Source organism: Canis aureus, chromosome 1 (assembly GCF_053574225.1).
Source record: "Canis aureus isolate CA01 chromosome 1, VMU_Caureus_v.1.0, whole genome shotgun sequence".
NCBI lineage: Eukaryota > Metazoa > Chordata > Mammalia > Carnivora > Canidae > Canis > Canis aureus.
The window spans coordinates 35749507-35774484 of record NC_135611.1 but is presented as its reverse complement, the minus strand read 5'-3'; the positions used below and the strand labels follow the sequence as shown (position 1 = coordinate 35774484).

Sequence of the window (24978 nt, the reverse complement as noted above, 5' to 3'; positions counted from 1 at the left end):
GTATCTAGAAGGATGGGCGGCCCGGGTGGCTTGGCGGTTTGGCGCCACCTTTGGCCCAGGGCGTGATCCTGGAGACCCGGGATCAAGTCCCGCGTCGGGCTCCCTGCGTGGAGCCTGCTTCTCCCTCTGCCTGTGTCTCTGCCTCTTTCTCTGTCTCTGTGTCTCTCATGAATAAATAAATAAAATCTTTAAAAAAAAAAGATATCTACAAGGAATGGAAAAATAGCAGAGTTAAGGAAGGCACAAAGAGAAATGTTTTGAGAAAGAAAAGAGGTATCAAAACTCTAGTTAAGAGGTTGACAAGAGAAAAACGGGTAACACAAAGAGGGGAGGGGGAAAGCTGATGTGCTATGTGGATCTGGAACCAGGCAGCAGGAAAGACACATCTGAGAAGCATGGAGCCCCCAAGACACTAAAGGACAAGGTTCACAAGCCTTGAAACTTCCCCCTTTGTTAACTGCTATATCCCTGGAGCACAGAAGAGCATCTAGGCCCAGGGTAGGAGGCCAGTAAAAATGTGCTGTGTGAAAGAATAAGGAGGGCTCAGCAGGGTGGTCAGGAAGAGTCAATCAGTGGTCACAGAGGAGCTCTCACTGATGTGTGTGCTCAAAAACAATGCCTCACACAGACCTGGGTGGCTCATCAGAAGGAACAGTCTTCTCATAACATCTCTCTTAGGACACAAAGGAGGCCTTACTTACTGAGACTCCTCAAACCCCACTCTACTGATTTTTAACAAGAGGCATAATTATCTTTCCCAGAAACAACTGGATAGCCCATGCAGTCAGAAGTCTGTTTCCTGAGGAGGAAACAGAAAGGTGTGGAAGGCCAGGTATGGTTTTCTAACTTCCTGGCTGAAATCATGATATACCAAGAATGGACATCCAAAGTGAGTAGCTGTTGGAACTCATGGTGTCAAATCAAGGTCTGGTTTTCTGGACCATAACATGTGTATAGTACTGCTAGGCCTGTGAGGCCCATTCCATGGAAAAAGAGGTGATATACTGGGTAGAGACTGGATTGGCCTAGTGAAGAGAATCTTAAAGCTAAATTAGAGAGGGAAGAAAACACCCACACAATGGTCTACAATCAGGTCCCATGGAAGACAACAGCTAGGACAGAAGACACAGCAGCAGCAGGGATTTCTGGTGCCTTCAGAGAAAACAGCATCCCAGAAGTGTGGACACAACATGAACAGGTACAGAGACAGAAGAGTAGATCTCCTAAAAGAGATCTGAGGTGTCAACCCAGGAAAGTAACTCTTCAACACGTGGTGAGACAGGAATCCTGATAACTTGAAAGAGACAGATCTGATCCAAGGAAATCTAATGTCAGGAGGGAGCACACCCAGCTGGACACAGCGAAATACACAGAACTCAGGGAGACATACACTGGAAAATACGTAGAAGTGGGTACACAGAAAGGACATATAGCACATTGTTATAAGGGGTAAAATGGATCACCCAGCTTGGAGGATTTGTCTGTTTTTCTATATGTAGAACATTAAGTGAGCAAAAGATATTCCATTCCTTCCTACAGATAAATTCTTAAAATTTTAATAACAAGATGAATTCCTATTCTGAATGCAATTCTAAATATAAAAAAAAACGTGGTTGGTGAAGTGCGATCATAAAAATTTTGGGGAACTCATGGTACTATCTTGGCATTAAAATGGTTAAGAAAGGGAACATGAAGTCTGGTACCCTGTGGGCTCTGTGAGAGCAGGGACCTTGTCAGGGTTGTTCATTGCTGTGTCCTTAGAACACACTGTCTTGGGGCTGGTACTCAACAAAAATGTACGAAATAATCTAGACAGCTTAGTATGGCCCCATGGTGAAAATCTCTGAATTGAAAACACATTGAGGGTATGAAAAGGACTTTACAAAAAAGATGGAAGGACCATCAGGTAACATTGTGATCAGAAAATAGATATAAATATATTTATTAGTGCCAGGGATAGCTAGAAAAATTGGAGAGAATTTGTTTCAGGTCAGTGTAAAAGAAAATTTCCCCAACAACCAGAGCAAGGAATCAGGAGTTCAGAAGTTGAACGACAACATGTCAGGTTCGTTGGAGATAATGGACATTCCTGCCTTGGAGACAGACCCAGATGACTGGTAAGGTACTCTACAGCCCTAAAATTGTAAATTTCTTTTTTTTAAAGATTTTATTTATTTATTTATTCATGAGAGACATACAGAGAGAGGCAGAAACACAGGCAGAGGCTCCCTGTGGAGAAACACAGGCAGGCTCCCTGTGGAAAGCCCAATGCAGGACTCGATCCCAGGACCCCAGGATCACGCCCTAAGCCAAAGGCAGATGCTCAACCACTGAGCCACCCAAGCGTCTCAAAATTCTCAATTTCAACTGAACATTCAGAAGGTATTTTCCTAGAGATTCAGGAAGTAGTGTTTGTCTGTATTAAACCTGAACAAGTTTTAATAATACCCGACTTCAGGTAAATTGCAGATCAATCTGAATTTTATAAGTTAATTTGGGAACATACTTGTCATTCCAAATAATCTAAAAAATCAATAACACAGACACCACTAGCATGTAAGTTGGGGACTATTTATCCACAGAGGCAATCATACATGATTGTTTCAATTTATAAAGGAATTCTCTGCAGGACTTGATGCCCAGATCCACCAAAAACATCAACATATGAGGGATTCTAAAGTTGGACTCCATGAAGTTGGATTTCTGATCTCCTGTCAAAATCTGGCTCCTAAATTCTAACTTCAGAAAGGAAGATGTAACAAAACATTTATATTACAGAGTTAAATTCCTTTCCTAAATTCTTGCTTCTCTTCTAGAATTGAAAGGGTGAAATTACATGATCTGTTTGGAGCCATGGTGCCGGCAAAAGCTATTGAGATTAACAACCATAAAGTTCATGAATGTGAGATATTTTAATCATTAAGAGATTGGATAAACTTTATAATGAATTACATTCAGTGTATTGACACCCATTGCTAGATAAAAGGAAGTGCATGCTCCAACACATGATTACTTAATAGGATCTCCCTGGGTGCTCTTCTTTCCCTCCCGCATGTATTTGCTCAAATGTTGTCCTAGTAAAGTTTCTCTGACCACCACATCTTAAATTGTAACTTAGCTCCTACATTCCCCATTCCTTGCTTTGTTTTTTCTTCTCATTTTCTAACTTTGGTGGTTAACTTTCTGCCTCCTATCCTTACGAGAATATAAGCCCCATAGGGGAAGGCAGTATTGTCTCTTTTGTTCCCTGTTATATCACTAAAGTCTGTAACAGTGCCTGACATATAGTAGATGTGGATGCTCAATAAATATTTGTTGAGAAGACAAATGAGTGCTAATATATAAGCAAGGAGCCCTAAGTGGACCTGGTTGTGCTATGCGGTCTATGACTGATTATGTAACTTCCTTCTGCTACAGTAAATTGGGAAAGGGAGAGATTTTCTTCTCTTCCTCCAACATGGTGTTAGGGTGAATGATACACAAAAGTACTTCCATATTCTTAGTAGAACAAGATAGATGAAATAAAAACGGTGTCTTTTATTAATGCAATCAGACCAGTCTTTAACAAGTATCACCCTTATGCATATCTTCTAAGTTTGCCCTATTTTCTAGATATAGAAAATAATCCCAAACTGCAACGTTATGCCTATATGGTTACAGACAACACTATCTTTAATAGGACCAAACATAATTTTGACCCTTGTCAACCATGTTTATATGCATAAAATGCTGAAATTAGGCAGGTAAGTAGAATCAAAATTATTCTTCAGACCAAATCCTTTTCATAGCAAAACTCTAGTGTATGAAGCAAACTCTCATAGTAGGATTACCTTTCAGTGATTAATCCTTACTGATCTGGGTATGAAGCTATCTTTTAGAAATACAACATAGCATAATGGTCAAAAGTACTGGCAGTGGCACCACGTTGCCTGGATTCAGATATTGCCTTTGCCTACTGCCAGTTATGCCTCCTCAGGCAAGTCATTTGAATTTTCTGGCCTTAGTGTCCTCATCAGTAAAACTAGGATAATAATAGCACTGAAACTTCATAAGTGTTTAATGATTAAATGATTTAATGTGAGTAAAGTTCTTAGAGCAGAACCTGGCATATGATATCATTCAATAAAAATTAGACATTATTATTATTAGGGAATGCAGAGTACCAGTAAATTAAAGTTTCTACCAGATGACTCTCTACAAATCACTCTGATTCTTAGAATGCTGATAACTTGGAACAATGTTATTTAAAAATCGAGACAGGCATTCCTTCTGCCTTACTAACAACACAAAAAAAGTCATGATTATAATGAAGATCAATTTCTTCCTATTTAGAAATATAACTTACTTTTAAAATAAGGGCACAAGATAGGAAAAAGAAATTTTCCCTAATTATTTTATTGGCTTCTTGATAGTTGTACAGGATTGCAATTGTGAGTACATGTTTTTTGGTTAGTATTTTAATTTACTGTCTTTCTCTTTTCCATTATGATTTTTCAATCTTTAATTTCTTTTACAAAGTCTTAAAGCATCCCGTGCTGTATTTTTAGTTATAGTGAATATTCAATAAATAAGCAATTCAAAGCACATCTAAGAGTATTTACTAGGGGGACGCCTGGGTGGCTCTGTTGCTGAAACGTCTGACTCTTGATTTTGGCTCAGATCTTGATCTTGGGGGCAGCCTGGGTGGCTCAGTGGTTTACCGCTGCAGTCTTTAGCCCAGGGCCTGATCTTGGAGACCTGGGATAGAGTCCCATGTCAGGCTCCCTGCATGGAGCCTGCTTCTCCCTCTGCCTGTGTCTCTGCCTCTCTCTCTCTCTGTCTCTCATGAATAAATAAAATCTTAAAAAAAAGAAAAAGATCTTGATCTCTGGGTTGTGAGACAGAGCCCTGCGCTGGGCTCTTTGCTGGGGGTGGAGCCTGCTTAGGAGTCTGTCTCACACTCTCCCTCTGCTGCTCCCCATGCTCGTGCTCACAATCTCTCTCTCTCTCTCTCTCTTAAAAAAAAAGAGACTACATACCAGGTATAAATCATAAAGCACCTGAACGAGACAGTCTCTGATCGAAATATTTTACATTGCAAATAGAGGCAGACACATAAACTAGAAAAGTCAAAATATTCATATTTTAACAGGATTATAAGCAAAGGAGGGGAGGTTCCTACTTGGATGATACAGAATCAAGGCTAAGAATATCTTTAGGGAAGGGGTGCCTAGGGAGCTCCGTCAGCTGAATGTCTGACTCTTGATCTCAGCTCAGATCTTTTAAAAACTTTTTTTTAAAGATCTTTTAAAGATTTTATGTATGTATTTGAGAGAGAGAGAGAGAGAGAGAGAGAGAGAGAGAGAACAAGCAGTAGGGAGGGGAAAGGGAGAGAGAGAAAGACAGAGAGAGAGAGAGAGAGAGAGAGAAGCAGGCTCCTGGCTGAGCAGGAAGCCTGATGCAGGGCTCAACCCCAGGACCTAGAGATCATGACCTAAGTCAAAGGCAGACACACTTAGCTTAATCGACTGAGCCACCCAGTGCCCCTCAGCTCAGGTCTTGATCTCAGGATCATGAGTTCAAGCCCCACATTGGGCTCCATGCTGGGCATGGAGCCTACTTAAAAAAGAATACCTTCAGGAAAGAAGAGACATGTCACACCTCACACCCCTTGCATGACATAGGATTTTCCTAGGTGTAGCTGTGAGAAGAAGGTGCTCAGTGCAGGAAGAAAGAAGAAAGGCAGAAAGACTTGGGGACAAGAAGGTCTAGGGGCGTGCTCATTAAGTGACTCTATGTGACTGACATGCAATGTAACTGACTGAGAAAAATGACAGGAAAGGTCAATTCGGGTTACACTAAGGAGAGCTAAAGGGTCTGGAATTCACTTAGTAAACAATGTAGGGTCAAGTCATACTTTTTAAGCAAGAACTGACAGGACTGAAGTTCCACCTGAGGAGATTCTCTCATGGTGGTATCCAAGACGAGCTAGAGGAGAAAGGGTAGAAATGGGTAGTTTGCCTATCAATTCCCCCAAATTCCCAATAATCCTTATTCTTTCCAGTCACCTAGCTGTTGGGCTGTACCATTCTAACAAAAGAGTCTTAGCACCTGAGGTTTGTGGTTTGAGGGGATCACTCCCCAAAACCCCATCCTCTATGTTCTACTTTATACAGTAATTTCTGTCCTGAATCCTTTGGTAATTTCCTGTCCTAGTTGCTAACTCTGTTCCCCGGTTCCTTAAAAAAAAAAAAAAAAAAAGGATGAGGACTCTGTTTGAATCTTTCTGATTCCTATACCAGGTACCATCTGCCCATGAGTACTACTACCTAAGTAACTTAAAACACTCTGGCTACTAAGGTTTACCTGGATTTCCCACTCCCATTCACCTGGATGCTCTGATATTCTATCTACCTTATTGGGTGGAACGCATGCCATTTTGGAGTGAAATACCTATCATTCTTTTTGCCTGGCCTGAGACTTGGAAAGTTGTCATCTTGGTTACTCTGGTGTTCCTGACAGCTCCTGGCATCCTGAACCTTCTCTGTCAGCCTCACCAGCTGGGTCAGGTTCCACTGTGGGCAGATTTACTACCAGAACCTTGCCTCTCCCTATCTTCTCTAGAATTCTATAGCTTTCTATAGTTTGTACAGCGAATACCTAAACATAACAAAGAGGCGACCTGCAATAATAGAGTGATAAGGACCAGATAATGGGGATAGAGAGGAAAGGCTAATGTTAGAGACCCTGCACCAGGAGAAAACACATGAAAGGTTTTAGGAACTAATGGAATGTAGAAGATGGTATGAGAGAAGGAAGAGTCAAAGGATTCCACGGTTCAAAGTCTGGATGCCAAAGCAAGCCATGTCTGCAACAGCACAGATAGCTGGGATTGGCAAGGGATCTGTTTTGCTTTGGAATAGATTTTTTACATAGTATTTTTCCACTTCCACTTCTCTCACTCTGTACTCATTCATAGCATCTACGTCTCTAGAATGAAAGCTCCAGGAGGGCAGGAACCTTGCTCGCCCATTCGCTCCAGAATCCCCAGCTCCAAAACAGTACTTGCATGCCTCATATTTTCAGTGCAGATATATGTAGATGTTAGGAATGGATTTAATATGCATTCTCAGGCATTGCTAGCCATCAAGTGCATGGGTAGATGTGCCTAGGTCTTGGATGGAGACTTAGTTGAGAGATATGGGTACTGAGAAGAGATGGCATGATGAGGAAGAGCACAGTCAAAGAAAGGGGAGAGCTAAGACACGTAGCAAACTCCCTCAAAGGTTTAGGGGAGAGGAGAAGGGGGAGAAAGGAAGCAAAAGGCAAAAAGAAAAATCAAAGACAACCAAGATAATGACATCTTTTGCAAATGAAGGGAAGATTAACCAGCGATGGCAAATGCTACAGAGGTTAGGATGGATGAAAATGAGAGAGTGACACTGAATTTCCTGATTGGGAGGCTTAGAGTGTCATTAGTGGAGTGCTGGATGCAGGGCCAGATGGCAGAGGGAAAGGAATGATAGTGTGGAGAGGAAGTAGAAGCAGTGATACAGGCTGAATTTTCAAGACGTTTGGTCTTGATGGCAACACCAACAGAATCCGTAGCAGTTAGAAGAACATGTGTGTTTAGACAGGGGATTTGTTTGTATTCTTAGCTTTGGGGAGATGGAAGCATATTTAAAGATCCAGAGAGAGGAGCCTCAGCCACTACATGCTCACCATCTGCTAAAAAGAAAGGAAAAAAAAAACAGGAAGAAATAATTATGTAGGAAAAGAGGTGTAAATGACATTTTGAGTTCTAAAGATATGGAAGAGATATAACGAGAGCAAAGGTGGGACCAGGGAAGGGTCTTGTTGCTCAGGAGATGAAAAGTAAAGAAAAGGGGCAGTGAGGGAAAGTAGATGGAAAGAAGATGCTCTCCTGCCCTAGAACCCAACAGCCTGTGGACCAGCCTATACAGAGTTGAAGATACAGGTAACTTTCCGCTTTAAAACAAGGCCAGAGAACTTGAAGTCAGGGCCTAGGCTCATCTTGCCTTATAGGACAAGATGGCCTTCCAAAATATAGTTGACTCAAGGACCACCAAAGCAGGCAGAGGACAGGACACTTCTCTCTCTCTCTCTTTTTTTTTTAGATTTTTGTTTTTAAGTAATCTCTATATTTAATGTGGGGCTCAAATTCACACCTCGAGATCAAGAGTCACATGTTGCACCCACCGACTAGGACCCTGCTTAACTACAACTACCATGGTAAATATATGATTACAATAGCATTTATTATAATGGCATTAATAAATCAGTGTTGCATCCTATCTGTTACCAATAAAAACTCATAAAACAGAAATCCAGACTAGGAGAAGCAGTATTAATCACTATGTAGTGGAACATAGTAAGATTCATATCCATGTGACTATAATGCCAGGAGTTTAGGAGAAGGAAAAACAGAAGATTTATTTCTCTTGGAAGAAATGCATCTTCTTTCAGATCCTAACATATTGTGGGATGTGTCTAAGGTGTACTTTATAGTTTGCCAGACAGCACATGGCTTTGGTCATAACCAGACAACAAGAGTTCACTGTATGAGACAATTTATTAAGTAAGAAAACACCTTTCTCTTAGTTATTTCCAAATGCATCTGTTTTCCTCTAGATGAGACATCTTTCCTCAATGTGATTAAACATTTCTTATTCCATTTTGTGCCTTCCTTTATTTTAGGCCTTACTGATACACTTCATAAAGCTCAGCAGAAATTTAAGCCTTAAAATAAGCATATAGATAAGGTAACAACAAAATACTTTATAATGGGAACCTTGATAACATCTTATGAAGTTCATTAATATGCGTTTTAGAAAGAAATGACACAAATGTAGCAGATAAATACACAAAGAATTGTTAACATATCTACTTGGTTTGTTTTTATTCTGTTACATCACAATTTTGGTGCAAAGAAAACAAGTATCTAATAGATTTTTCAGGTTTTTAATGTAGTTGGGTAGTCTTTAGGAACTAGGAATATAGTCATCTACAAATAACTCCTGAAACTAAACTTTATATAAAATCCTGTGTGAATCTGAAAAGGAAACAGAATAAAAAGATGGCCAGGCTTTCCTCAACAAATATGAGATAACATGAAATAACACTTACTGCTGTTTAAAATGACTTTTCTTAAATAATCAGGGTTACAACCTCCCTACTGTTAAAATAATTAAAAAGAGATGACAAGGAAAAGTGAAGGAGAATTTCTTTGTGGCTGTCTTCTCTACATTAGGGAGAGAGAAGTTAGTCACCTAGATTCAAGCAAAGGAGCTAGACAAATGAAGGGACTTCCATCCTCCCTTCTCAATACCTTCTAACTGGCACTATCTGAGCCCTTCTCCCATCTTGGGTAGTCATGGTAACCCGAAGGGCCAGATTCTCTCAATGTGTAGGGAAACACAGGGGGACACTTAAGAAGACCAGTGTGGTTCTGTTCACAACTGAAGACCAAGGAAGAACAAGATGCTCAACCAGGGATTAGAAGAAGTCAAGAATCTGGAACTGAAAGCACCTTAGAATTCAACTCACTGAACTCTGATCTGACTTGCTCAGGGTGACATGGCACCTGAGTAGCAAGGACACTACCAGAACACCGATGTCCTCACTCAGGTCAGCACTCTGTCTACTTCCTGCTGCTTCCTACTCCAAGAAGCCAATTACATTACAGTAAATGTAATAATCAAACTATTGATATTTCCCCTTAAGCCAAGTCTCTTTTTCCCCCCTATCCTTTCATTATAGAAATTTTCCAATACTTCCATGTAGAGAGGTGAGAATAATAAACCCTATGTGCCCATTGCCAAGCTTAAGCAATTACCAACTTGTGGCCTATCTTCTTTCATCTACGCTTGCCCTGCCTCCAGGATTTTGAAACAAATTCCCAATATAGTATCATTATTTCTTTTTTTATTATTTCTTTTATAAATATAAATGCTCAAAGAAGTTATATAGCTGCAAATGCATCAGAGGCAATTTCGTTAGGAAGCTTTGGTGTTCCTATTCCACACCTTTGTGCTATTTGAGGTATTTTCTATTTTATTCCACAGCTTTAGAACTAAAGGCCAGTTCTTATGTCAGCAGAGACTAGTAAGAAATGCTCTCTGACCCTGCACATATACTGATAATATTAACCTTGGTGCAATGAGGAAATCTGATGCAACAATTGTATTAGACAATAAGAATGGAGAATATTGAACTTATATCAAGAGATAAATGCTTTTCTACCTTAAAGGTAACACCACTGATAGCAGACACTTGTTTAAATTGGGCTTAATTCTGGCCTGAGATTTAAAGCCAATTTCTTCCATGAGTAATATGAAAGGTACTAAATAACTAAATAATGTAATCCTTTAAGTTTAACAAGTCCACAAAATAATAATAAAAAATTTTCACACCAATAGTGTTATGATTCCCTTAGGACAGAAATTATTTATTTGTCCTAAAGGCATGATGGAAATTTTAAATTTAACAATAAAACATAGCAATACTTTTCTTTCGAACAGTCATTTACATTTTGCCCACAGAACAAATACATTCAAAAAAGACATTAATTTTTTTTTAAATTAACAAATAGGATTGTGCTACTAAAACTAAGTAGATAGGTAGATAATATTGTGTATGTGTGTGTAAATGGATATTTCAGCTACAATGCTGACAAATAACATTTCCCTTTCTAATTTTCTATTTCAATTTCCTTCACCTTCCTCGTCCTCCACACTAGTTTTCTGTATGAATTTACAACTATGTATTTAAAAACAAGAATATTTTAGAAAGTCAGTGAGTGGAAAAGGAGGCAAATCAGAACTCTAAGTTGTTTTATACTGAAATTAACTAATTTCATTTCAAATACGGACTTTTTTTCTGAGAAAGAAAAAAACCCTACAAGGCACAATTTTTTATTTTCTAAAAATTTTAACAACTTATCTTCTAGCAAAGTTATGATATTCATACCTGCTGAGGTTTCTCTAAATTTGTCACTGGTCTTCTTTTTCCTCCATTTCCAAGGCTTAAAGATTTTACCGATGGTAGAGAGTTTCCCCTTCCTCTTGAAGGGAGGTGTCTGGGATCCTGCTGTTGGGCCATCTGAATTTGCTATAGAAGCTTTGTCCAGTCCATCAACTGTATGAGGAAAAATAAAGTCAGAGAAAAGCTGTAATAAAAAGTTTGAAACAACTTCATCTGTTTCTTCCTGCACTTGAATAGCAAGCACGACCACTTTAATTGGAATCTCACATAAAGTTTCTTTGTCCCACTTCCCAGGTGGTAGAGCTCCCCTAATATCAATCAGTAAATCAATCAATCAGAAATTACAGTCCCCTTAGATAGTCATTTTGGGAGAATAGAAAAGAAGCAAAAGACTTACATAATAGGTAGGGCCAGACAAATAAGGGTCTGAGAAACACAGCTGAATCCATTTGCAGTAACTACATCAATATTTTGTGAAGGAATAGAGTACTCTAAGTATTCCTGAAATAGGATGTTCCTCCAGAGGCTAGTATGGCATTCTCAGTAATGAATATTACAGTTATGGTATAGTTAAAGCCATGGTTTCTCCATCACAAAATAAACTCTAGTGCCAAGAAGTTAAATTCTAATTTTTACAATGCTAAAACTATCTTTTGCTTCTATTGCAAAAACAAAAAACAAAAAAAACAAAAAACAACCTTTTGGCTTTCAATAAACTGATAATTTTTGCTAACAATAAGAAAGGCATAGAAAATGTGGATACTGTGTATGATAGAACATCTTTAGTGCCTTAATCATTTTATTAATCAGAGAAAGGCCCCAAACCCTAAGTTGCCTCACACTATGTTCCAAACAGATGGTAAACAATTTTGACTTGTTATTCTACTATTAAATGGGGATGGCAAAAAACTGTAAGCAGCCCGAATGGATAAACTCTGGTATTGTTCATGCAATGAAATAACACTCAGCAAATAATAACAATGATAAAATCCTGCTGATACATACAGCAACATGAACGTATCTCAAAAACATTGTGCTGGGAAAAAAAAAAAAAAAGCTGGGCAGCCCGGGTGGCCCAGCGGTTTAGCGCCACCCTCGGCCTGGGGTATGATCCTGGAGACCAGGGAACGAGTCCCACGTCGGGCTCCTTGCATGGAGCCTGCTTCTCCCTCTGCCTGTGTCTCTGCCTCTCTCTCTCTCTCCTCTCTCTCTCTCTTTCTCTGTGTGTGTGTCTGTCATGAATAAATAAATAAAATCTTAAAAAAAAAAGCCAAGCACAATGGAATACATACTATGTGGTTCTATTTACACACAAGTTCTAAAGGAGCCAAGATGAATTGAAAATCAGAACAGTAGTTGCTTCTTGAAATGAGATGGAAGTAAAACTTAACTGAGAAGGGGCTTACAGGGAACTTACTGGGATGACAAGTTATCTCAGTAAGGGATAGATCTTTCAAAACTCATCAAATGGTTATAATATCATGTATTTTACTTTATATCAAATTTACCGTTACAAAACATAAATAAATAGTGAAGTCCAATGAATGATATGCATGCTGACGCTCTTTTTTTTTTTTTTTTTTTTTTTTTGCATGCTGATGCTCTTAGGGATAAAGTGTACTGATGTGCATCAAAAATAATTAATGGACAGATAGAATGGGCAGAGGGATAAATACAGTAAAGTAAAATATAGCAAAATGTTAAGTGTTGAATCTGTGGGTGGACACCTGGTGATTAACTGTATAATTCTTTCATCTTCAAAATTTTCATAAGAAAATATTGGGAAAAACAAAACAAAAGAAAAATTGAATAGCAAGGACTTTTGCTTACAGGAAGACGGAGTGGACTTACTTTTTCCTATTCTTCCTGCTAAGTAGAACTTAAGAATCTTGGATTTTATATATAAATGAAGCATAAGAAGACTCTACAAAGCGAAGAGAAAGCAGACTACCCTGAGAGACTTTAGGACCCAGGAAACAACATGAAGGTGAGATCCCTGGGTTTTCTTTTTTGTCTTATTCGTACTAGACCGTAGCTGAGGCAGTCACCCACCTGGAAACACCATTAGACACAGACCAAAAAAAGCCTCAACAAAAGTCTGCTCTCTAGCCAAAAGAGCAAGAAAAGGACAGCCTAGCAAGATGGAAAACTTTTAGACAAATAACTGCTCTAGTCCAGTAAGACACCACAAAAGAAACTACGACCATCAATGCCAGCAAAGGCTGAGTGGGGAGACTAGATGTCTACCCTCATGCAGCTGTAACAAGAAGCCCCAACTCCCCTGTCAGAGATGTCAGGGAAAACCAAGCAGGGGGTTGGGACCTTCATGCCTACCAGCTGGTAATGAATCATCCTCTACCACAGTGTCAGTAGAGAACATGTGGGAGCCTGGACTTCCATTCCTACCTAGCAGTAATGAGGTATCTCTCCTCCTCCCTCCCCATAAATATTGGGGTGGTATCAAACCACTGCCCAGTGGAAACAAGACCATCTCTATCCTGTGGTATCAGTGGAGACCAGGAAATACTACCATGCCCAAGAGTAATGAGGAGCATTCCCCAACCCCATTTCCACCATAAGGTATCAACAGAGGAGAAGTGGGGAACCTGGATTTTTACTTCTACCTGGCAGTAATGAGAAGGTACCCCTCCTTCCAATTCCAGAGATATAGTAGACAGAGCCAGTTAAAAAAACGGATACAAAAAGATTTTGAGTCCCATCGCATACTATAAAAATGTCTATATCTCAATCAAAAATCACTTGACATAACAGAACCAGAATAATCTTAAACTGAATGAAAAAAGACAATCAATATACACTAATACCTAAATTCTTACGAGCTCCTTCCAAACAAGAATGATAAATTCTGTTCTTCCCTCTATCTATTTTAGTTTCAGATAGAAATGCAAATCCTGCAGTGACTGTTGCTTCCATATATGGTTCCCTACTTTACTCTGCCCATATTGACCAAAGTACAATAGGCAGAGAGAAATTTAGGACAGACTGATTTTGAAACTAAGCCAGAATGAAAATGCTAAATCCTTATTTGCTTCACTTCCACTCTTATCCAACTACCTTCTGCAAACAAGAGGCAAATCTAATGAGGAACTGAATATATAATGTTTCTTCTTTTTTGGGATTTTTATGCTGAAGGGCTTAATTTTGAACAATTTAAATGTTGTGAAAGATATATAGGGCTGACTATTACAGATACAGGAATGAGACTTTCCATCTCAAATTCATCTCTGTGGCCATAAACATACATCTACTACTCATTTCTTTCAAGCCACATATTCAGTTCCTTGACACTCCATAAAAATTCTGCTTTTGATCCAAACCACTGAAGAAGAATAATATACTTGTTCTCCTGAAAACAAAAATAAACAAAACAAAAAGTAATTCTCTAGGTGACAGATAGGGAGATTGAGTGAGTGACGAATTAAAGCCTTAATGTTAAATTCATAGCTGCATAAGAAATTAACTGCCATTATCTTTTTTTATTATGCATTTATAATTCTAGTCTTTATCTCTACTCTGGAAAGGGCCTGGACCAGTGCCAATGACCATATATATCTTTTTTTCTGGCTTAAAAAATAAATAAATTCATCTGTAATTTTGGGTTGGGTTAGTAGAGCAACCCAACTCTACTAACCCAACTCTACTGTTGAGTTGGGTTAGTAGAGCAAACTACACTTGGAATTAGGAACTATACATTGGCACAGTTGGCCACAGTGCCATTGTACTTCTTTTTCTTTTCTTAAGATTTTACTTATTTACTTATTCATGAGAGACAGAGAGAGAGAGGCAGAGACAAAGGCAGAGGGAGAAGCAGGCTCCCTCTGAGTAGCCCGATGCAGGACTTGATCCTGGGACCCCAGGATCACATCCTGAGCCAAAGGCAGACGCTCAATCACTGAGCCACTCAGGCATCCTCATTGTACTTCTCTTAAACCATGAATATGTAGGGGATTTTCATCTGCTTTTGAGTAATATGAACAGAAATATAAAATTTCTTCCCTCCTCCAAGGATACTGTCAGTTCCTGAAACTTCTATAATTTTTCTTTTGAACCAATTTACCATTAAAATCAGTTTGAAACTTACTAAAAAATTTTTTCACAAGTCTCCTAAATCTTGCATACTTACATGTAGATGAGAACAAATTGCTAGGTAAATCACAGATGAAGGTCTAAATTTCCTGTTTTAAAGGTTAATTTTGATTGACTTTCATGTTTTGAAAAGTAACCTGTCCTTCATCAGAAGTTTTACAGAGAGAGTGTGCACAAGTGGGGGAGAGGCAGAGGGAGAGGATCTTCAAGCAGACTCCTGGCTGAGCATGGAGCCAGATACAGGGCTCAATCCCATGACTCATGAGATCATGACCTGAGCTGTAACCAAGAGCTGGATGCTTAATCAACTGAGCCACCCAGGTGCCCCTAAAATATTTTAGATCTTTAAATATTTTAGTATTTTGAAATATTTTAGGTGCCCCTAAAATATTTTAGATCTTTAAATATTTTAGTATTTTGAAAGAGAAAAGTCATTAGCTTTTCTCTTTTTTAAGATTTATTTATTTATTTGAGACAGAGAGAGAGTGTGCACATGCATGAGTGTGTGTGGGGGTATAGGAATAAGAAGAGAGTATCCTAAAGCAGATTCCTTGTTGAGTGCAGAGCCTGATGTGGGACTTGATACCGGGACCATGAGATCATGACTTAAGCTGAAATCAAGAGCCACCCCAGCACCCTATGAGCTTTTCTAATGTGACATTTTAAATGATACAGCTCAGTCTGCCTTCCCATCAAAACAAGCTCACACCTGACAGGACTTCCCCACACCACCAACTGGTAAGAATATATGCATGTTTTATTATTTACTTAAACAAAAATTTATCAATTAAGCAGTCCCAGTGCAAATGTGACAATAGAAGCTAAAAATGAGGCTAGATAATTATCATACAAAATAAATTATAGGTTTGGATGGTCTTCCCTTTGAGATCTGAGAACTAAATGACAAAGATACTTAGAAAAATTAAATCTCCTTAATATGAAAGGTTATAGTATTTTTTTATAATAATAAGTAGTTATGTGATATTTTGAATCTTTTTTCACACATAATTATTTTGGTCACTGTGTGGCAGAGAATTCTGCCTCACAAATTTTTAAGAAGAAAGATCATTTAAAAAAGACCCTCAATTAAAGAACTCCTGGTACTGATTCTATGCAAACTAATAGCTACTCTGTCAAAAAAAGTAGGTGGCAAAGGTAGTTTCAACTTTCCTCTAAATATCCTTAAATATCCAAAGATTAACCAGAATGCCCAGTTATAACAAGAGCAATTAAAGACAAATGATTTTATGATAATACTCTGTCATACTGAATATATGTTTACAGTATTACTCAGAGTGATTTTACTCTACCAAAGCTTATACCCATTAAAAGGGTACTAGACAAAACATCTATATCTAAATATCAAAAACTTATGAGAAAGTAAAAAACAAACAAGCTAACCAATCTTTATTTCCTTAAAATATGGCTTCTAGGCTATTTTCTTTGTGCTTTTGTAATTTATTACACTTATATCATATTATCATTATATTTTTAAATTTCTATTATAGTTTTTAGGTTTCCATTATAAGTCTGCCACTTTCCCCTTTATTTTTTTAAAAGATTTTATTTATTTATTCATGATAGAGAGAGAGAGAGAGAGAGGCAGAGACACAGACAGAGGGAGAAGCAGGCTCCATGCAGGGAGCCTGACGTGGGACTCGATCCCAGGTCTCCAGGCTGAAGACGGCACTAAACTGCTGAGCCACCCGGGCTGCCCCACTTTCCCCTTTAAAAGCCACAGAGCTTTAGAGCAGCATTTAGGTAAGATGTGACTTTATTTCGTATACTTACATGAGACACCCTCCCCCCCATTGAAACAATGTCTTCATATATGTGCTACCACATACAGGGACATACATACAATTTCTGGACACAGAACCAAGTAGACAACAAGATCAGAATAAACTCATGCTATGAACCATCACAGATGAGGTTGGATAATGGTTTCCAATTGGCTGTCCTTGTCTTGAGTTTCCAATTGGCTGTCCTTGTCTTGAGTTCACTAGTGGACATCCTTATTTTCTTGCTAATCAGAGTTTTCTGTGGGTTGTGTCAAATCTAATTCTTTTTGGGGGTAAGATGAATGATCACTGACAGGAAGACAAAAGGAACAGAAAAATGAAGGTGTATGGCATTACATGAGAGTATGAGTTAACAATTCTGAAACTGCTATACATGTATGCTGGGATAGAATAAATAAGTAAATGGACAGTTGATGTTGGGAGCCAGGTTTCTTACTGCTGGTAATGGAGCTTATTGATAAGCAAGGGGATAGCCAGAATAATCCATATGGCACCATTTTAGAGTTGGAAATGTCATAATGGACTGTATTTGGTCAAACAGATAAAGACAGATAGATGAAAGATAGATAATAGATATGTGTGTACATACAGCTCAGGATACACATATGTATTTCCTAGTTCTGTTCATTCAGAAAGCCTAGAAGCAACAATGCTCCAGTTGAGCATGCTGGCACTCAGCTCTTGGTTTCTAATAGTGCTCTTCAAAGAAAAGAATCAGATCTCTACTGAAATGGCTGCTTCCAGGGCCAGGGCAGGGAAAATACTCTATGAGCCTGAGCATATTACAGTGCCAGAAAGTAAGCAAGTCCTCAAAAAACATACTTATGGGAATATGTCAAAGTCACACAGCAGTCAACTGAAAGAGTCCCAACAGCCAAAGCTGGAACAATTTGAGCAGCAAAATAAATAATGTAGTATTAGATGATAATCCGAAGTATAAAATACACACAATATTGATAGAGATAAATATTGAATACTGATATAGACAATATCACACTGATACAAACAATGATTAAAATATCATACTAACATAAATATTGAATAATTAAATAAATATGGGGGAAACAGACAAATTTGTACAGAAGAATTACAAATAATTTATATAAACTCTCCATCTCAAGGGAGTGGAGCTGAACTCTCCATTCTTTAAATGTGGATTACATACTGTGACTTCCTTCCACAGACTACAACATAATGAGGAGGAGCTGACTTTGCAGAGGAGAAAATTGACAAACACTACCTCAGCTAAGTGATCTTGACTAATTTCATCAGTAGTAAGTCATGTTGATAACATGTACCCTTGATATGATGGATGAGAATAATACTTCAAAACCGATAAACCGGGCAGCCCAGGTGGCTCAGTGGTTTAGCGCCGCCTTCAGCCCAGGGCATGATTCTGGAGACCTGGGATCGAGTCCTACATCAGGCTCGCTGCCTGGAGCCTGCTTCTCCCTCTGCCTGTGTCTCTGCCTCTCTCTGTGTGTCTCTCATGATTAAATAAATAAAATCTTAAAAAAAAAAAACCGATAACCCCCACTGTAGTCATGAGAAAAACATCAGACTAGACCAAATTAAGGGACATTTATAAATTTCTTGACCAATGTACCTCAAAACTGTCAAGGTAATTAAAAACAAGGAAAGTCTAAGAAACCAACAGAGACCAGAGGAGGCTAAGGAGATAAATAAATGCAATGTGGTATTGTGAATGGAATCCTGAAACAACAAAGAAAAAGGGCATTTGAAAAAAATGAGTGAAATCTTAAAAAAAATATGAAATTTGGTTAACAGTAATGCACCAGTGCTCTGTTCCTTGATTGTAACAAATTTATTAAATTTATACTGGAGATGAACAACAGGAGAAACCAAGTAGGGGGTATATAAGAACTTTTTGTACTGTCTTTGCAACTTTTCTACAAATCTAAAACTATTTTTTTATTTTTTTTTGTGTAAAACTATTTTAAAACAAAGTTCATTTGTACAAATGTGGCATTAGCTAGCATGAAGGTGCATGAGGATGAGGACTTAAGAGATTATTAGGGGTGAGGATATCAGCTGTAGGGAGACCTTAGGGGGTACCGCTTTTACCAACAGTAAAAATTTCTGCTCATAGAAGTTTTGGGAAGTTAATAGGCTTCAGAATTGTCCAACTTTCTCTCTCAAAACTCTTTTTATCAATATTTTCAATTCCTAGTATTTTATCACTAAGAGATAGTTATAGGTCATCAGATCGCTATTTCAGCACTTTTTAGCACATGATAGACCCAATAAGGTAATCGATGTTGAACATCTCTCCAAAAGGTAGATAAAGGGCCTAGAAAAATGGTGTCAGGAAGTATTCATTCACAGTTACTGCGAGGCCATACAGAGAGGGTTGATCCAAACATAACCCCAAATACTCTCTCTCTCACCATGACAGGATTAGTATCATGTACTGCTGTCATAGCATGACAAATCTAGAGAAAAAAAAGTTTCCTTGTTCTTTATTTTTAAATCACTGAAGCTGAACTGTTTTTAATAATAGAATTTTATTTGAGAATCAAAGTAAATTTAAAGGACTGAAACTTATTTCATGACAATTGAGGATGTACTTTTTATCTCATTCATTCCCCCCCTGCACTCATGGAGATGGAACAGTGAACGGCACACTTCAGGAACAGAAATCCCATAGCTCATGCTGGCATGAAAGGTCTGATGAACAGTACCCAGCAATGAACTAGCTGTTGACCCACCTTGGGTTTCATTCTTTCCTGAAAGTGGGGATTAGCAAGGACTTTATTAACTGATAATCACTGATATGTATTGAGTGGGTACTGTATGCCAAGCACTGTGTCAAGTATCGTACCTGCCTTGGCTCATGCTAATTCTCACAAAAACTCTGACATATATATTATTATTAGTCCCATTTTGGAGACAAGAAAAGATTCACAGAGACTAAATATCTAGCTCAACATTTGGCAATGCGTGTGTGTGTGTGTTCATATAGAGAAAGATTAAATAAAGATTTATTGACTAAATTATACGACTGATAATGAATAAATAAGTATCTTCCCCAAGTGACACACTGTGTAGGTGGGAGAGCTTGGATTCCAAGTCAAGAGTGGCTCTCCTTACCACTGCATAGAAAGGACTGCTTAATTTCAGTGCTATGAGCTTACCATATAAGGTCCTGGGAGATGACAGTAAGACAGGATTCTCACCCTTATGGAGCTCGCAGGATGGCTGGGGAAGCAGATGTGGTCAGTGCTCGGTGATGCCAGCCGGTGGGGGGGGGGGGGGGGGGGGGACTGAAGCAAAGTTGGAAACAGAACCCAAAGATGGAAGTCCATAGAGGGGAGCAGTCAACGCAGACTCAGGTGACTGGGGGCTGTTTCACTGGGAATGAGAGATTTGGCAGGGAACTAAATAGATGAGTAGACTTTTTGATGGAAATCAAGGAAAGAATGGCCTGAAAGTGATCAAATCAAGGATGGCTGACCTTTTAAAGTAAAGCCAAGAAAAACATTCTCATTGCCATTCTGCTGTGCTCAAAATAGACACATGATACAGATTTATGGGAAAAAATGAAAGCCGGGGCAGCCCGGGTGGCTCAGCGGTTTAGCGCCACCTTCAGCCCAGGGTGTGATCCTGGAGTCCCGGGATCGAGTCCCACGTCGGGCTCCCTGCATGGAGCCTGCCTCTCCCTCTGCCTGTGTCTCTGCCTCTCTCTCTCTCTCTCTCTCTGAATGAATAAATAAAAATCTCAAAAAAAATAAAAAATAAAAATCTGAGACTAATACCGTTTTAGAGTTAGAAAAGATCTTGGTTGATGCAGGAAAAAAAACTGCTTTTCATCAGCTGACTCTCCAAAGAATAATCAACATTAAGGTAATAATAGCTAAAAATACATTTTTAAAAATTATGTAGCCATCATCTTTTAAAATCCAGTAAGAGTAAAAAAGACAGAATGTAAACAAGAAATTAAATTTGAAGAAAAAGAATAGAATGTGAAAAACGTTGTTATCATAAAGTAAAATGATATTTTAGTCCCCCCTGAAGGAAGATTACTCTCATAACTTGACTTCATATCTGCCAATTTCCAGTCCTCTGTCACTTGAAAGAAGCTATAAAGTTATCTAAAGGGACCTGGGATAAGATCAGTCATTCAAATTGATACTATGGAGCTTTTTCAAAATTATTTTTGGGTATACATAGAGACAGTAAATGATCTTATACATGCAATCACCATCTGGATCAAAGTCTAGAATCATTTCCAGACCCAGAGAGCTTCTTGTGCTTCTTCCCAGTCAATACTCACTCTCTCCCATCCATTTCCCCAAATGACTTCTGTTTCAAACCCTATTACCACTGATTTATGTTACCTATTCTTGAACTTCAATTTAGTGGAATTATACAGCATACTACTTTATGTCTGTCCTTTTTCACTGAGCTTTATGTCTGTAAGAGTCATCTAAACACAACGAGCATTCCAAAGCAAAGCTACCTAGCTACAAAACGGAAATATGCTGTCCTAGCAAGACTTCAGATGATAGAGTACTTGACAATGATAAGCTTTATGCAAGTTCTTCTATTTAAAAAGGATATTATTACTAATTATTTATCTGAAAAAATGCAAATAACATCTTCTTTCCCTTACTAGATTTCTGGAAAAGCTAATCTATCTTTCTATTATCTTTTGACATTGGCCTGAAACTGTGCTAAATTGGAAGTTCACCTATGCAAGACTAAAGGTGGAGAAGCAGTTTATTTTCCATAAATAATGACAACTTTTTGTTCATTCTCACCCTGCATCTTAGAGCACGCAGCAGTTCTGAGCCACGCAATTCACAGAAACATGGAGTACAATATTATCCACTATGGGAACAATAACTGTGTTTAACACAAGAGTTCTACAGTTTCCTATATATATTAAAAACCTATATGTGGAGAAACTGAGACCCAAGAAGACTATGTGGTTTCCCAAGTCATTAACTAATGGCAGAGACATAATCTAGGTCATGTGATTCCTGATCCAGGCTTTTTTTCCCCCACTCCAGGAGTCTGTCCTAATTGGAATATGACAGTTAAACTCTTGGTGAACCAGTAGCACCTCCTGGTAGCTCTGAAATAGCACTGCGACTCTTTGTAGAGCCAAAAGCAAAGAAGATATTGCACAATCAGGACAGGCAATAAATCTCAGTTACTGTTCTGGGTTTTAACCATCTAATTGGAATGGTTAACTATAAGCCAAGAAGAGAGCTTAGTCCCATACCCGACTCTGCGTTTCAACCAGCCTTGTGACCTTCAGCAAGGACCCCAATATTTCATTGCTGAAATTAGGAGACTAGTTTACATGATCCCTAGGCTCCGCTCCAACTTTAAAAATTCTGATTCTCATACTGATTTGTGCTGAATATATCAATCTTATAGGCCACATGAAGACCTCTTCTAAGTGCTTTATGAAAGTTGCCTCATTAATTGTCAACACAGCTAGGTAAAGTAGGTGCTGTCAGCATTCCCACTTGATAAATGAGGAAGGTGAAGTCCAGAGAGAATCAAGTAATTTGCCCAAGGTCACAAAGCTGGTAAGTGCGATTTAAAGTCAATAGTTAGCCTTCAGGGTGTCCTTTGTACAAATGGGTCAGAGGGATATAGGTAGGAATAGAGCTCTATTTTAAGAGAAGGTGAGACATAAACCCTAATGAATAATAACTCAGTTTACCTCCAACCTCTTCCTTGGACTAATCCAAAGAATTACAGCAGGTACTGTTTTCCTCTCTAAAACAATGCTGCCCAGTGTCTTCATAATTTAGTTCATGCTAGTTGCAGGCAGAGTGTGTTCTTTGCTTATATTAACTACGGTCCTTTGCACATAATCCTTATTTACCATAGTATTAATTTTAGGAATTTGATATCACCAGTTTTTTAACTTGTTTTTCTAATGGAAGCAGCCATTATTTTTAAACCCCCAAAGGGAAAAGCTACTAAAGACTTCCATCTGTCTGTAAGCACTGACAAAGAATTTCAGAGTTTAAACTTGTGGCCGATAGGCCTGCAGAATGAGTATGTTTGTGCAGCTGTATGACATCCTGATGCTCTGACATGCACAACATCCCCTAGACTTGCTACAGGATATTTAACAGATTAAATAATATCACTTGTATTTTGGGTTTAAAGAAACTCTGATTGAGTAGAAAAAAAGGATTGCTTTGCAAATGGAAAATTAATTTTGTTTTTACATAAAAGCATTTTAAGTTTTGAATATCACTGTGATCACAATAAGCAAAGGGTTCTATGAACAGCTTTGATGGCTCTATTTGGAAATATCAAGAACTTTGCTACAGAAGTGAAAAATAAGAAAGGAAGCAACCAATTTTCTACCTTCCTTCCCTCACTAACCATCTCCCATAATTCCCCAAGTCTGGTATGGGGAGTTGGTCATGATGTGTTGAGGTTGTATGGTGTTTGTAAAAAGGAAGAAGAGGTCCACATATCTCCAGCAGGCAAACTACCAACTGAGAGAATTTTATATCCTCTTTGTTAGAATAACAAACACTTGTTTGCTGAGCATGGGCACAGGAAAGAAACTTTAGGGGAGAAACTGGCAGATATTATATATAAGTTGTAAATAAAGTCAAATGAAATTTTTAAGTAAGTGGCTAAATCCTGCTAAATTACATATACAATTATGAGAAAATTCCCATTGTGGATGAATGTAACAGAAGTATTAATAAAATAACACATTACATTTGGACTAATATCTTTAGGTCAAAAAGCTGATGGATAAATAAGAGCCTTGAGGGGCACCTGGGTGGCTCAGTGGTTGAGCATCTATCTGCCTTTGGCTCAGGTCATGATCCTGGGGTCCTGGGACTAAGTCACGCATCAGGCTCCCTGCAGGGAACCTGCTGCTCCCTCTGCCTATGTCTCTGCCTTTCTCTCTGTGTCTCTCATTAATAAATAAATAAAATCTTTAAAAAAAAATAAGAGTCTTGAGAATCTATATCTATCGTGCTACCTCTATAGTCCACTAGTACCCTGGCAGTCACGTCAAGTCACCAAGGCTGGTATCTGTGAAGAGAATGGTGGCCATGTGCAGAATTCTGGACTATTTACCCAAGGCAGAAATGAAACCTACAGGCTTATACAGTGTTAGGCAGGATGTTGGGAGGAGAATTTATGTCATAAAGAATTCCCCAGGATCCCCAGATTTATATCCTCATAGTTCAGTCAAGAGGTGACTGCAATAACCAGGCATCTGAACTTGGACAGTAGTGAAAATGAATTAGAAATGATGAATGGATCCAAGGGACACTGAGAAAGAGTGAGGAGATGGGGAACTGTCTAGAGAAATCATGGAGAATTCTATGGCTTGAACCTCTCTGAGGTGCGGTGGAATGTCAAGACAGAACTTGGAGAAAGACCTATGGCTTATGTTCAGGCACCATGAACTTTAGGTATTGGCAGAACATTCAGGGGAAGATGTCCAGCAGACAGTCAGAAATACATTATTGGCACACTAAAAGGAAGTTAATGTTGAAGCTATCTGGGGGAGTCTTCCAAACAAAAGCAGCAGTTGAGGGCCAGAAGTAAACTCTTAGAAAATGATTACATTTAGAAGGCAGTAGGCCGTACATAAGAAAGAACCTTGGACTTCTCTTATACTGAGAATCATCAGGTACAAGAAAAACTTTAGTTTATTTATTTTAAAGTCACAAAGTGTGGGGGATACTTGGGCATGTTTATGGACTGAGAGGAGAGCCTGAAAGGAGAGAGGACTGACTAGACACATGGGGATGGACTACTCCCAGGATAACAGTGAAACTCTGAGTGGAGAAGGAAAGGCTGACCTCATTTGATGAATGTGAGGTGAGGAAGTGAGCAGGAAGTCAGGGGATGACAGCACCAGAGATGTGAAAGGGAACACAGCAGGATGGTATGTACTTAAAGTGAGAATACACACACTATGGGAAGCAAAGCAGGCAGGCATGGCAGTCGGAGGAGGGGGGGTATCAAATGTCAATGGCGAGGGGCTGGGCATAGCAGAAGCTCCATAACAGAGTTACCAGGGAAGCACTGCCAAGGAGAGGTGGGTTCCAGACAAAATAAG

General features: G+C 38.8%; 1 protein-coding gene across 6 annotated transcripts in view; it reads right to left on the bottom strand.

Annotated features, from left to right (window-relative positions):
- Positions 1-24978, bottom strand: part of PHACTR2 (phosphatase and actin regulator 2) — a 206573-nt gene that overhangs the window by 83031 nt on the left and 98564 nt on the right. For all 6 annotated transcript variants that reach the window (XM_077895539.1, XM_077895522.1, XM_077895532.1 and 3 more), the window contains exon 2: positions 10969-11136. Coding sequence is in view for 4 of the 6 variants with exons in the window: in XM_077895522.1 (XP_077751648.1) it covers positions 10969-11136 (168 nt within the window). In the remaining 2 variants the exon portion in view is untranslated. The remainder of the gene's footprint in view (positions 1-10968; positions 11137-24978) is intronic.